At 44.8% G+C, this 13,015-nt stretch overlaps 1 protein-coding gene across 6 annotated transcripts in view; it reads right to left on the bottom strand.

Annotated features, from left to right (window-relative positions):
- ALMS1 (ALMS1 centrosome and basal body associated protein) overlaps nt 1–13,015 on the bottom strand; it is a 146,123-nt gene that overhangs the window by 36,464 nt on the left and 96,644 nt on the right. For 4 of the 6 annotated variants that reach the window (XM_050943274.1, XM_050943273.1, XM_050943275.1 and 1 more), the window contains one exon: nt 9,659–10,824. In XM_050943274.1, coding sequence (XP_050799231.1) covers nt 9,659–10,824 — 1,166 coding nt within the window. Of the gene's footprint in view, nt 1–3,086; nt 3,182–9,658; nt 10,825–13,015 lie in introns of those variants that run through there. The other 2 variants (XM_050943277.1, XM_050943276.1) reach the window with 2 other exon arrangements.

Genomic DNA, 13,015 nt, shown 5'->3' on the forward strand with positions numbered 1-13,015 from the left:
GCCTTTACCAACAAAGGGTAAGTCCTGAATGGCATACTGCAGCTTCGACCGAAGGTTTGAAACCTGAAGCCATGAGATGCACCTCATGGCAACACCAAAGGCCAGAGTCCTGGCTGCTGAGTCTGCTGCGTCCAACGAGGCCTGGAGGGACGCTCTGGGTACCTTTTTCCCCCGTCCTCCAAGACGGCAACGAACTCTTGGCGGGAGTTTTGAGGGAGAAACTCCATAAACTAAACCACCTTCACCCAGGTGCTATAATTATAGCAGCTAAGCAAGGCTTGTTGCTTTGCTACTCAGAGCTGCAGGGCCTCTGCAGAGTACACCTGGCGGCCAAGTAGGTTCATTCGCCAAGCCTCCTTCGGTTTCGGGGCTGGCGCCTGCTGGCCATGCCAATCCCTCTCCTTAACGGACTGAAAGACTAGTGAGCAGAGAGGAGGGCGGACAGACAAGTAGTCGTACCCCTTACAGGGCACCATACTGGGTCCTCTATCTCTGGGACATCCTCTACCTCACGTTGTCGGGGGGCGTATCAGAATCGTGGTCCTGAGCATAAGATCTGCACATGTGGGATGACACGGATGCGTGTCTGGATGGCCATGGAGGTACTAAAAAAAGGCATGGGCAGAGTCTCTGACTCTATCGGACCTTGCCCAACTCGGCACCGGGGACCGGCACCGGGAGGCGTACCGGTACCTGGAACGAGATCCAGACCTGCAACCAGAACGGTGCCGGGAGGTCGACCGAGATCTCGAGGCTTGGGGAGAGGTTACGGGAGTCATGGTACCTGTCGTGGTGCTGGGAGCCGAAACGGTGCCGATAGTAGCGGGTCGGCGAACGGGATACCGACCGGTGCGGCGAGTGCGACCAGTACCGATGAGGAAAAACAGCACCGGGACTGCAAGTGGTGTCGGGTGTGCCGACGGGACCTGGAGCGAATGCGGGACCGTGATCATGAACGGTGCCGCTCTGCTGTGCCGACAGAGGACGGTCATATGAAGAGACTGTATTACCCGCACCGGCGGTGCCGGGGTCAGGCAGCATCGACTCTGTCATGGCAATGAGATCCCTTGCCGTTGGTAATGTCTCCGGCGTGGAGGGAACAGCAGGCTCAACCACAGTGCATACTGGGGAGCTGTCAGGCACTGGATTCAACGGCCCTCGTGGGACCAGGATCGACGGTGCCGAAGTTGTCGGTGCCTCAGCAGGTGTCGGTGCCGGGCGATCCGACTTAGATGAGCTCTCTGGCTGCGGTGCAGTTGGCACAGAAGCAGCAGGAGCAGTAAGCTCAACCACGACGCGTGCCGGGGAGCCGTCAGGCACCGGATTCGACGGCCCTTGTGGGACCGGGATCGACGGTGCCGACGTCTTCGGTGCCTCAGCCGGTGCCGGTGCCAGGTGATCCAACTTAGACGAGCTCTCTGGCTGCGGTGCAGTTGGCACGGAAGCAGCAGGAGCAGTAAGCTCAACCATGGAGCGTGCCAGGGAGCTGTCAGGCACCGGATTCGACGGCGCCGACGTCTTCGGTGCCTCAGCAGGTGTCAGTGCCGGGCGATCCGATTTAGACAAGCTCTCTGGCTGTGGTGCAGTTGGCACAGAAGCAGCGGGAGCAGTAAGCTCTACCACAGCGCGTGCCAGGGAGCTGTCAGGCACTGGATTCAATGGCCCTGTGGGACTGGAATCAACGGTGCCGACGTCATCGGTGCCTGTGCAGGTGTCGGTGCCGGGCGATCCGACTTAGACGAGCTCTCTGGCTGCGATGCAGGTGGCACGGAAGCAGCAGGAGCAGGGGGCTCAACCACGGCGCGTGCCGGGGAGCCGTCAGGCATCAGCAGGAATTGTAGGCTCTCTCGACCTCGGAGGGAGGGAGCGGTGCCGAGTCGACTTCGATGCTGGCGACGGCCAGTGCCGAAAGGCCTTGGCAGTACCGGCGGGGTCCGGTGCCGAGGAGGCACTTCTGCCAGCCGCTTGATCATCGCTCGGTGCCAAAGGTGGAGGGGTAAGTGAAAGTCCCGCTCCTTTTTGTTCTCGGCTTAAAAGCCTTGCAAATGGGGCACTTAGCTGTCAAGTGTGATTCCCTGAGGCACTTCAAACAGGAGTCGTGTGGATCTCCCGTCCGCATCGGCTTCTGGCAGGCCGAGCCCATTTTAAAACCCGGTGAGCCGTGCATGGGCTCCGGCACCGGGTGCAGGGAAGGGGCTACTTCCTGAACCCCGCTAACTATTACTAAACTAACTATGTTAGCAAAGAAAAAACGTATAACTATACAAATATATATATAAAAGGATTATAACTGCATAACTATATACGAGAACTACGAGTAGCTAGGGAAGTGGAGGTCAGCTAAGCCGCGCTCCACTGTTCCCACGACCGACACGGGCGGTAAGAAGGAACTGAGGAGCGGGTGGGCCGGCAGGGGTATATATCGAGCACCATGACGGCGCCACTCTAGGGGGCGACCTGCCGGCCCACTGAGTTGCTAGGGTAAAAGTTTTCCGACGAATGCGCACGCGCGGCACACACACCTAACTGGAATGGATATGAGCAATCACTCGAAGAAGAACTCCAGTTACTGTACAGCTAAGTAACTTTCCTTTCTCCTTTAAGCAAATATACATATGCATACTCCACTAATGGTGACTCCCAAGCAGTGTACAACTGTAATGGAAGGAGCTTAGTCTTAAGAGCATAAAAACTGTAAGACGGCCTTGCCAAATGCAGCGTCTGACTGAGCTGCATCAGTGATAGCATAATGTCTAATGAGTGGCCAGAACCCCAGGTGGTTGCTTTACATAATGTCCAAAATAGACACATTTTTCAATGACGCTGCTCAGACTGCCTAAACTCTGGTGAAGTAAGTTCTGAGTAGTAATAACAGAATTCATTTTGGTTACCTCATAAGTTCTCACACAATGAGAAATCCACCCTGGTAGTCTGAGATGAGATGGTTTTGATTTTCACCTTCTCTACAATGGAGCCAAAGAGTCTGGGCAAAGATCTAAAGATTTTCATTCTTTGCAGATAAAATGCCAAGGCATGCCTAACATCTAGAGTGTGCAGAAGCACAACCTCCACTTAAAGAGTGAGGCCTAAGAAGAAATATATGTTGGTGAATTTGCTGGTTCAGATGAAACTCTGATCATCTTCAACAAGAACTTAGGATGTGTCCTCAGATGTACATTGTCTGGATAAGAGAGTACAAGGAGTGTCAGCCACTAATCCTTAGATTTCTCCTATCCTCCTTACAGAGGTTAAGTGACTAAGAATGGTGTTTTAACTGATAAGTGTAACAAGGAATATACCACTATTGGCTTAAAAGCTGGGCCAATCACCGCTGAAAGAACTAAATTAAGGTCCCACAGTAGCATTGGTTCTTTAACAAGTGGAAACACCTTAGGACCTTTCAAAATCTGATCACAGTTGGATGAGATAACATTGTGTGTCTATCCACTGAAGGATGATGAGCAAAAATAGCCACAAGGTCAATTCTGACTGAGCTGAGTGACAGATCACACTGTTTCAATTCAAGCAGTCTTAAGATTTCTGGCACAGAGGTTGCTTGTGAATACAGGGGCTTCTGGAGACACCAACAAAAAACCTTGTCCATTTTGTCAGGTAAGTCTGTCTCACTGAATCTCTTCTATGGTTCACGAAGATATTTCAGAAGGTGAAGATCATGAGTTCTGTACCTTTGCCATTCATCCAGAAGCAAAGCCCTGAGAAGAAAGGACTTTTGTTTTAATTTTGTGGGAAATAATGGAGACAAAGGGTCAACGGTGTTAACACAACCCTGGGACTGTACAACACACTAAGCAGTGTTAAGCAATGTTTGGGGTTTGGTATGCAGAGACCTCAGCCTGCTTTGTACCATGGCAAAAACACAACTGAAAATTATTTTTAACCTTTGATTAAAGATACAGAAAAAAGAAGAAAAAAGCCTTAAAGCATCTGAAACACAAAGTATAAAGAAAAGTTTTCATTCTAACATTATACATTGTTCCCTTTCCCTTTGCTTTAATGAGTCTTTAGAAGGGGGAGGACGGAGACTTTTTTTTTTTCCATACACGTTTAGATGGTTTCAAAGATGGTAATAACTGTGTGTTTGGGTGAAAAGAGAGAAACAGTTGGCTGAGATGGGTTGGAGCTGTTGTAATTACTGTTGTTGAAGTCAGATTCTGTTTCCTAAAAGACAAAGCAAAACAAACACACACAAGAGGGGGGAGAAAAAAAACCCAGCAAAGATAGAAAATGCAGCTTTGTCTCTGGTATTTATTTTCACTTGTGACCTCACAGCACATGGTCTTCTCCACCACTCCGAGACCTGGCAAACTTACTAGCATTGGACTGATTAAGGCATTGTTTTTAGCTGCCTCTCTGGTCACAGGCTTACAAAAGTGTTGCAAAATATACAGTCTTGGCCAACTAATCCAGAAAGGAGACAAAAGGGGAAAAGATAGGGATAAGAAAGAGAATAAGGTGGGGAAGAAAAAGGACACATGGTGGGGGAGGAGTCTCACATCCTAGGTGGTGCTCAGGATTCAGCCAGAACCAGTGGTTCCCAAACTTTAACAACCCATGAACCCCTTTCACTAAAATGTCAAGTCTCACGATCCCCTCCTAAAATTGAATATTTCCGGAGATTTTCTCCCTTACCTGAGTATAAATTATAAAAGCAGTGACCTTGGAAATACAAAATTTGTTTTATGACATGCTTATTACACACTATTTATTATTATTTATCATTACAGTATTTTATTACAGTATGAAAATGGCAAAACTCTTCCAAGATCTCACTTTCATAGCTTGTATCACTTTGAGTACGCCTGTTATAAGACAAGACTCCTATGTTTCATCAAGGAGTATCAGATGTGGCACAGCATGATGGTATTTAAGAAGCCAACTCAAAGAGTTCCTCCTACACAAGCATTCAGGTCTTGAACAGTCCATGCAAACAATGCACAGTACAAAGCTTAAACGGATTCTTCATAATAATTTTAAAAACAATACTAGTTACCTATTTAATTTAAAAAACAGCAAAAAATATCCACCTCCCATTTCTTAAAAGGAGTCTTGAAGTTTAAATCTCCACAGTGTGATAGATATGCTTGTTTTGATCTGCTTAGCCCTTGGAAGTCCAGGGGCTCCAGGCTGCTGGCCCCATGCTGCCCGGGGTCCCAAGGGACAGCTCTGTATGCCATTAGGGAATTTTTTCCCGAGAACCCCCTGTAACATTTTGGGAACCCCAGTTTGGGAACCACTGAGCCAGAGCCAGTGGAGGTGGCAATGTCATCTGTACCATCTCTCTGGCAGGGTCTGGTCAGGACATTTCACAGAATCACGACAACAAAGGCCAAATGGTGTCATGATGGATCCAGGGATCCCAGGAGACTGTGGGGGTGGCAGCCATAATGGTGAAGCTTGTTCCTTTCCCTTCTTTCTGTCTGCAATTGGAAGAGTTGTGTCTGCTCCTAGACAACTTTTGCCCCAAGTCTCTTCTTTTAAGGACCCTCTAGGGGAGTGATGATTGGAATAGGCCATCCCCTCCTTGTGTCCACCAATTAGAGCTAATTTTCAACAGATAAATTTTGGTCCATTGATTTCCAGTCTCGCATTCCTCTTGTTTACCAGGCATGATCTTAACAGTCCTTGAGCTATATCAACAGACCTTTTTGTTTTGACTCACTCACTCTATCTCCCTTTTATACCTTTTCCTATCAACATTTATTGTTACAGGTTATTGTGACATTTTATGAACTTTCACTCACTTTTCACAATTGAGCTTACAATCAGGATAAATTGTAGGCCCAGTTATCACAGATCTGGATGCAGGATCTTCCCTTTATTGTAGCACAGCAAGATCTGTCAGAGCTGTCAATATTGGTGGTGCCACATGCTGTCAGGGAGTTGACAATAAGAATGGTTCTGAGATATGCCCCATCAATGGTGCCTGCACATTGAGTACCAACATTGCCAGTGCTGGAAGCTGCAGTGCCACAGTCTGTAGCACCAGAGTATGCGGTGCCGCATCAGTCTTAGGTGGTGCCAATGCTGAAGAGTGGGAAGTTGAAAGAACCAAGCTCCTCTATATAGGAGCTTTTGGCAGTGCTGTTTGCGAAACCTCTTCTCGGCGCTGATGCACTGGCACCATGATGAGCTTGAACTTTGCTGGGAGCCACACAAATAGAGTGATCAGGAGGGGACACTTTTTTCTTCTTTTTGGAGATCTTAGGAAGAGGAGATATGCCTCTAGAATCTGTGTCCCATATCTTTTCTGACAATGATTTTGTATCAAATTAGGTTGATCTTGGTGCTAAAACTGATGAAGCCTATCAGGCCAGAGATCCAACACTCACACTCTTCAGTGATGAGAGATCATGTACAGGTGGGTCATATAACCCAATGCCCAGTAACAACTTAATGGGCTTGCTCATAATGTAGATCTGCAGCTACACTGCCCTATTCTTTGCAAGTACTACTTGTGAAGCACCTGCAAATGGCACAATTTCCAAGACTATGCAATTTCCCCTAAGCAAAATAAACATTTTAAGTGCCTAACATTAAAGGGCACAGTATCCTCACAGGAGGGGCAGAATCCAGGAGATTTGGTTGAGTCCAATCTCATAGCAGAAAAACTTTAGGTCTGGTAAAACAAAGCTAATAAAATCAACAAAATGCCAGCAAGGCAATTACTATTTCTAACTACGCTACACACAAGTCTGAAAAAGGTACTAGCAGCTCATTAACCACTGACAGCAAGCTGCTCCGTCTTGAAGCCAGGAGACAGTGAGAGGAACTGAATGGCAGTTAGTGTGCTCAACTCTTTGTACCTTGATTTGAGGGCATAAAAGACACTGAGAGTTTATGTACAACCTACGAACAATGCTGGCCAAAAGACTCCAAACTCAAGTGCACAGGTCGCGTGCACACCATTAGTGGAATGCGCATACGGACAATCCCCTGTAGGAGAATGATGGTTATAGTCTACTGCCTGTCTGCCTTTGAATCCTGCATATCTTAATTACAACAAACAAAAGTTAGCTACTGTTGGCACTAAATAGCCAATATAGCTATAGAAAGGCAAGCTGGATTTCTATTCTACCTAAAGATTCAAATAAACTGTGCCTCAGGTTTTGGTTATCATCATGTTCCTATTATGCCGCTGACATTTAGGGAAGTGACAAAGCTCCTCCACTCCTGTCTGTTCCTTGCAAGTCTTTCAATGGTTCCCTCTAGCTGTGCCCCAGGTTTTTCAACTTGGCTTCCACAGCTCTTCACCATGTTGTTTTCGGGCGGCCTCTTTTTCGCTTGCCTTCAGGTGTCCATCTTATTGCTACTCTGGTGATGGAATCAGTTTCCATCCAAAGCACATGACCGATCCATCTCCAACGCCTCCTGGCAATGATGGTGCTCAGATTCTCTTGGCTGCACTGTCAATAGATCTTGGTTTGAGATTTTCTGGGCCAAAAAATATGGAGGGTTTTTCTGAGGCAGGCTGTATGGACATGTCATATTTTATCATTCCCCAGCATTCTGCACTATAAAGTAGTGTTGAAAGTATGATAAATGCCAAATGTTATAGAACAGTCTAATTTTTTTTAAGTACTGTACATAGCTGAACCAACTTTCTCTTAACCTCATTTGATGTTGATCAGTATTCTTATCCCTATTTTATACATAGGCATACTCCATCAAAGAGATCAAGTTACTTTCCCAAAACCATAGTATCAGAGTTAGAATTAAAACTCAAGAGTTCCCAGTTCCTAATCCCATGTTCATTCCGCCAAAGCTATCTCTCTGGTGATGTTTAATAACCAAAAAGAACAGAAAGCCTGGGTGGACTTTGCTAAGATGCTAGTTGAGAGGGGCAAAGGAGGGAATCAGTTTCTGACCTGTAAACCAAGCACATCTGATCTAAAAGTTATTGAGTGTCAGAAAATATAGGATCTGAATGTCACTTTTAGAGAGTCCTTTTTCTGACTATCACTGTAACTTCAGGATTATTTGGGGTAATTTTTTTTTTTTAAACAAGCTAGAGCCTTGAAAGGCTCACTTCTTCCCAAACAATACCCAAGAACCTGCTAGAGACACATTAAATACTTTTGATTAACTGCTTTCATCAAAAGTCGACAGTATATCCTAATAAAATGGAAATATAGATTAACATTGATACATCACCATTTTGTTCCCTCAAAAATTAAATAGTATATTCTAATATTAACAAAATGCAGGAACCAGAAAGATATACTATACAAACACCAGAACATATCACGGTCTATACTGTAATCTTCATCAAACCTAAGATCACGCCACATTTTTGATAGTTATCTATTTCTCTTCCTAACTATGGGCCAGATCTAAAGTCCATTGACATCAACTGAAAGATTCCATTGATTTCAACGAATTCTGAATCAGGCCTTTGGACAGATTGACAGATGATGGTCCTGAGAATCTTACAGTCTGAAGTGCCATCTACATCCACAGTTCTACTGATACAAAAAATAAATCAGAAAAGTAAAAAGTTCAGATTTCTCATCTAAATACACCTACATTATTAAACACAATATTAATTCCAATTGTGCAAAATAGGATTGATGGCTCCCAGAAGTTGCGCAGGCAGCATAGCAAGGGTCACCAGTTAGAGCCAAATTCCACAACCCTGCTTTCCCAGTTTCATCTGCAGAAATATGGAAAATGGCAGGGAATATTAAAGTGTTTGGAGAGCGGATATATTTGTAGCTTGTTGCTCTACAGGGTCTCTGACAGACATAAATAGGAGGCAAAGGAAGGAAGTGAATGAAGGGGTGTGATGGGGCTTAATTCCCCATTGCCTGTAAGACAAGGGCAAGAACCTAATTAGTTACACTCCATACCTGGGAAGTGATTAACTAATTTCCTCCTGGCCAGAGGAGGTGAAGCTCAGCTGTATAAGGAGCTGAGACAGCTCAACAGAGAGGAAGAAACCCAAGAGAGAGGAGCTAGGGAGAGTTCTCTTTTCCTGAGAAGGATCTGGAAGAAGATCCACTAGTTTGGGAGAGGCTAGGGCCAGGAAGCAGAGCTACAGGAGTAGGCTTCATTCCTGTGTTGGGGCTCTAGAGTGTACAGAAGCCCTCAGCTAGGGTTTGGGGGGGGCAGAAGGCACTCGCAGCAGAGAAAAGCCTGGTGCGGGGCCAGTAAGCTGACTAGGGAAAAGAATTGAAGTTGAGCCCAGGAGGGGCAAAGGACCTTTTTGTTTGTGAAACCAAATGCCAAACCAAAGAACAGGACTGAACTGTTATATGACTTGGCTGGAGGTCCAAATGGGAGTGGTCACTGTGTCAGAGAAAATGGCCACCACATGGGGTACAAGAGGGTACAAGTCCCCTGCAAAGCTACGTCCAGGAAGAAAGGTATCTAGAGGCAAGGATGCACCTTGACAAGGTGAGAGAAAAAACAGAACTTGATTTTGCTGCCCTGGGAAAAGGGAGAACAACTTTATTCTGTGGGCTACTTTTCTCACTGGTGAGGGAAGCCTATCCTATGACAATCCTCTCCCTAGGCCAGTGTCAACCATTCTCCAAATAAGGAACGATTACTACGTTTTCCACTCTGTTTATGACATTGCATCAACAAAGCAATTTAAAAAAAACGGTTAGATTGCCTCTTTGTTTAAATGATCACATACCTGGGTATCTTTTCTTTTTCTGTGTCGCTCAGCAAAAGTCATTTTAGGATATTTCAAGCCCACTACTTTACTTCTTCCCTTGTCCCACTTTTCAGAGCGATTTTTCTGCAGACTGATGGTGCAATACAGTTCGGACAGTCTTGGTGACAAGCGCACTCTTTCATGCCCAAAAGCCCTGATCAGCCTGGCAGTGTCAATGGTGGAAATGGAACTGCTCACCTCAGTCTGAGAAGTTGTTTCCATCTCTGTTTGGGTCACGGTGTCCGGTTCAGAGGTGGTAGATTGTACCATGCCTACTAAAGAGGTGTCACTCAGGGGATCTAAATATTTCTGTTTCAAGAATCTCTTCATGTGATAGATAGTTCTCTCTCCTGCCCTTTGTTGTCTAGATGCAACTCGTCTTTTTTCATCATAACTGGTATCTGATCTTTCTTCAGCATTCAATAAGTTTCTATAAGATTCTAGGTTACTTTCATATACCTTCTTGTCCTGACGTCTTATTTTCTTCTGCTCTCTTCCCCTAGTTTTCTCTCCAACATTGCTCTTGCCATTCTCTGTAGGCATTAGTGAATGCCTAACTGGATTCTGGAGGACTCTGGCCAGTCGATCAAGGCGTTCCACTAGGGACAGCTCATTGCTGCTCTTAAGATTATGGAGGTGGTGCTTCTTCTGACGCTCTAAAAACTTAGTCCAAAGCTCATCCAAACTGCCAGTAGAGTAGGTACTCTGTTTTAGTGGCAGATCCGTCTTCTGTCTCCTGACTAAGTCAGTCCTTTGGCTGCTTGATAGCAGATAATCTCTGACCTTCTTTTGGTCCTCTTGTACAAGTTCTTTCCCTGAAGCTTCATTCCCCAAAGGTGCGTTGAATCTCAAGTCCTCCACCTTGCTATAATCCACTTCTGCAGTCAGTGGGGAGAATTCATCCTCCTCATGCATTTGAGGGTAAACAGAGAAGGAGTGTTTATCTTTCTTTGCAGCTCTCCAGTTTTCGAAGAAATCTCTTGAAGAAGGTCTAGTGTGTCCAATATCAGTGCACTCATCTGAAGGCTCATCATTAGAGAGGAAGTAACTCTCATGTTGCAGGGGCACTGGGTGGTGAAGGTAAAACTGGGCTGACTTGAAAACTGAATGAGTTGTTTTTACAGATTCCAAATGATTCACAGACTCTGAAACAGAAAGAAAACTGCTGTTTTATTTTCCCCCCCACAATGAGGGCTACTGGCTTCTGTAAATAGGGCAACTCTTCATTCCAAAGGACTCCCAAAGCAGTTTACCAACTACAGGCATATATGAGTCACTTCACAGAATGCTGAAATGCAACCACCTCTGGGGTGGAATCTGAAAGTTATGAACAGTGCACAGCAGTTTTATACAGACATTTGGGCTAGGAAATGAAGGGGAATACCATACCAATTAAAACTGCAGGAGGAATTTAAACATGCAGTACGTAATTTCCTAAACTGGCCTATGGACAGGATGCTGAGGTTAACATTTACTCTTACAAAAACTGCCGTAAGGTTTTCAATGACAAGAACCCAGAAACTCAGTTTTATCGCTCTTCTAAAGGACAAAACCCCTAACATACAATGCCATGCCACTAACTTAAAAGAATACCACGTGTAAGTGATGCTACCTCCTGTATCACCCTGTGTACATCCTGGAGGTATCCCACAGAAGTATCGACCAAGTCTTAGCTTGTAAAATCTGATGCGATTACTCAGCCCGAAGTAGAACAGCTGCAAGGAAATTTCACCAAAAGATAATGCATGTGGGGGGGGGGGGAGGGATAGCTCAGTGGTTTGAGCATTGGCCTGCTAAACCCAGGGTTGAGAGTTCAGTCCTTGAGGGGGCCACTTAGGGATCTGGGGCAAAAATCAGTACTTGGTCCTGCTAGTGAAGGCAGGGGGCTGGCCTCAATGACCTTTCAGGGTCCCTTCCAGTTCTCTGAGATAGGTATATCTCAAAAAAAAAAAAAAATTATTTTTTTTTAGAATGATCTGTTTTTTCAAATAACTATACAATGTATTTTATAAATGAGATTATAATTAACATGAATGTATTTTGTACGCATGCACTGTGCTCTAGCAGGAATATGCATCCCAAGCAAAAGAGAAAATGCTTGTAAGGAAAGGCTCCAGACTTAACTGGATGAATAATCATCTCTAAAAGGGTATTTATGAGTATGTAAAGAGCCTACAAGGAATTAAATAGGGGATGGATCAGCAAAAAAAGATACATCTTGGAGGTCAGAAAATGTAGGGTTAAAGTGAAAATTGCCAAAAGTCAACCTGAGTTAGACTTTGCAAAGGAAATTAAAACAAAGAGTAAAAGGTTCTTTAGCCATATAAATAAAAAGGAGGAAGGAAAAAAAACAAGTGATGTGTAGTGAGGATGGAGTAGAAACTAAGGATAATCTAGGTGTGGCCCCAAAACTAAATGTTTATTTTGCCTGGTTTCAATAACTTGATGATGTAGAACACGGGGGCAAAGGCAAGATGGTTAATGGGAATGAGCATATTGAAACAAACTACCACATCTGAGGTGGAAACAAAATTCAAAGAGCTTAATATACTGAGGTCTGGGGAGATGGGGGAGTCAAGGAGGAGGGGGAATTGACACATGAAATTGTTAGTCTGATAGCAAGGATTTTTCATAAACCTGTCAAAGTGGGGGTGGTACCATATGATTGGAGAATAGCAAACGTAGTACTATATTTAGGAAAGGGAAGAGGAAAGCGAGCCAGAAACTACAGATCCATTAGTCTGACCTCAATGATATGCAAAGCTTTAGAACAGAGTTTGACTGAAGGAATAATTAAAGACATAGAAGTAAAAGGAAAATGGGATAAAATGCAACATGGATGTATCAAAGGTAGATCATGCCGCACTGACTCAATATCTTTCTTTGATAAGATAACTAATTTTTTAGACAAGGAAAATACAGTAGACATAGTCTGTCTGGATTTCAGTAAAACGTTTGATATGGTACCACATGGGAAATTACTAGTTAAACTGGAGAAGATGGGTATTAGTACAATACTTGTAAGGTGATTAAGGAAGTGGCCAATGGGAGACCAACATGTTTTGCTGGAAGTAGAACCATTGGTCTGAACGGGGTTGGTTTACTTCTGGCTTTCCTCAAAGACTGGTCTTTTTGTCTAGTATTGTTCTTCCTCAAGAAAGAAAGGGTCATTCCCTTATCTCATCCTTTTTACCCCTGTAGCCAAGCATTTTACAAAGAACACCACACAGAAAACAGACTGGGAGGCCAGCTATTACCTTTTTTAAAGAGAGGATCACATGTTGTAGGAGTGAAGGGAAACACTACACAAATTCAATGTATGGGAGCTGTAGTCCC

The sequence above is a fragment of the Gopherus flavomarginatus genome, chromosome 3 (genome assembly GCF_025201925.1).
Source record: "Gopherus flavomarginatus isolate rGopFla2 chromosome 3, rGopFla2.mat.asm, whole genome shotgun sequence".
Taxonomy (NCBI): domain Eukaryota; kingdom Metazoa; phylum Chordata; order Testudines; family Testudinidae; genus Gopherus; species Gopherus flavomarginatus.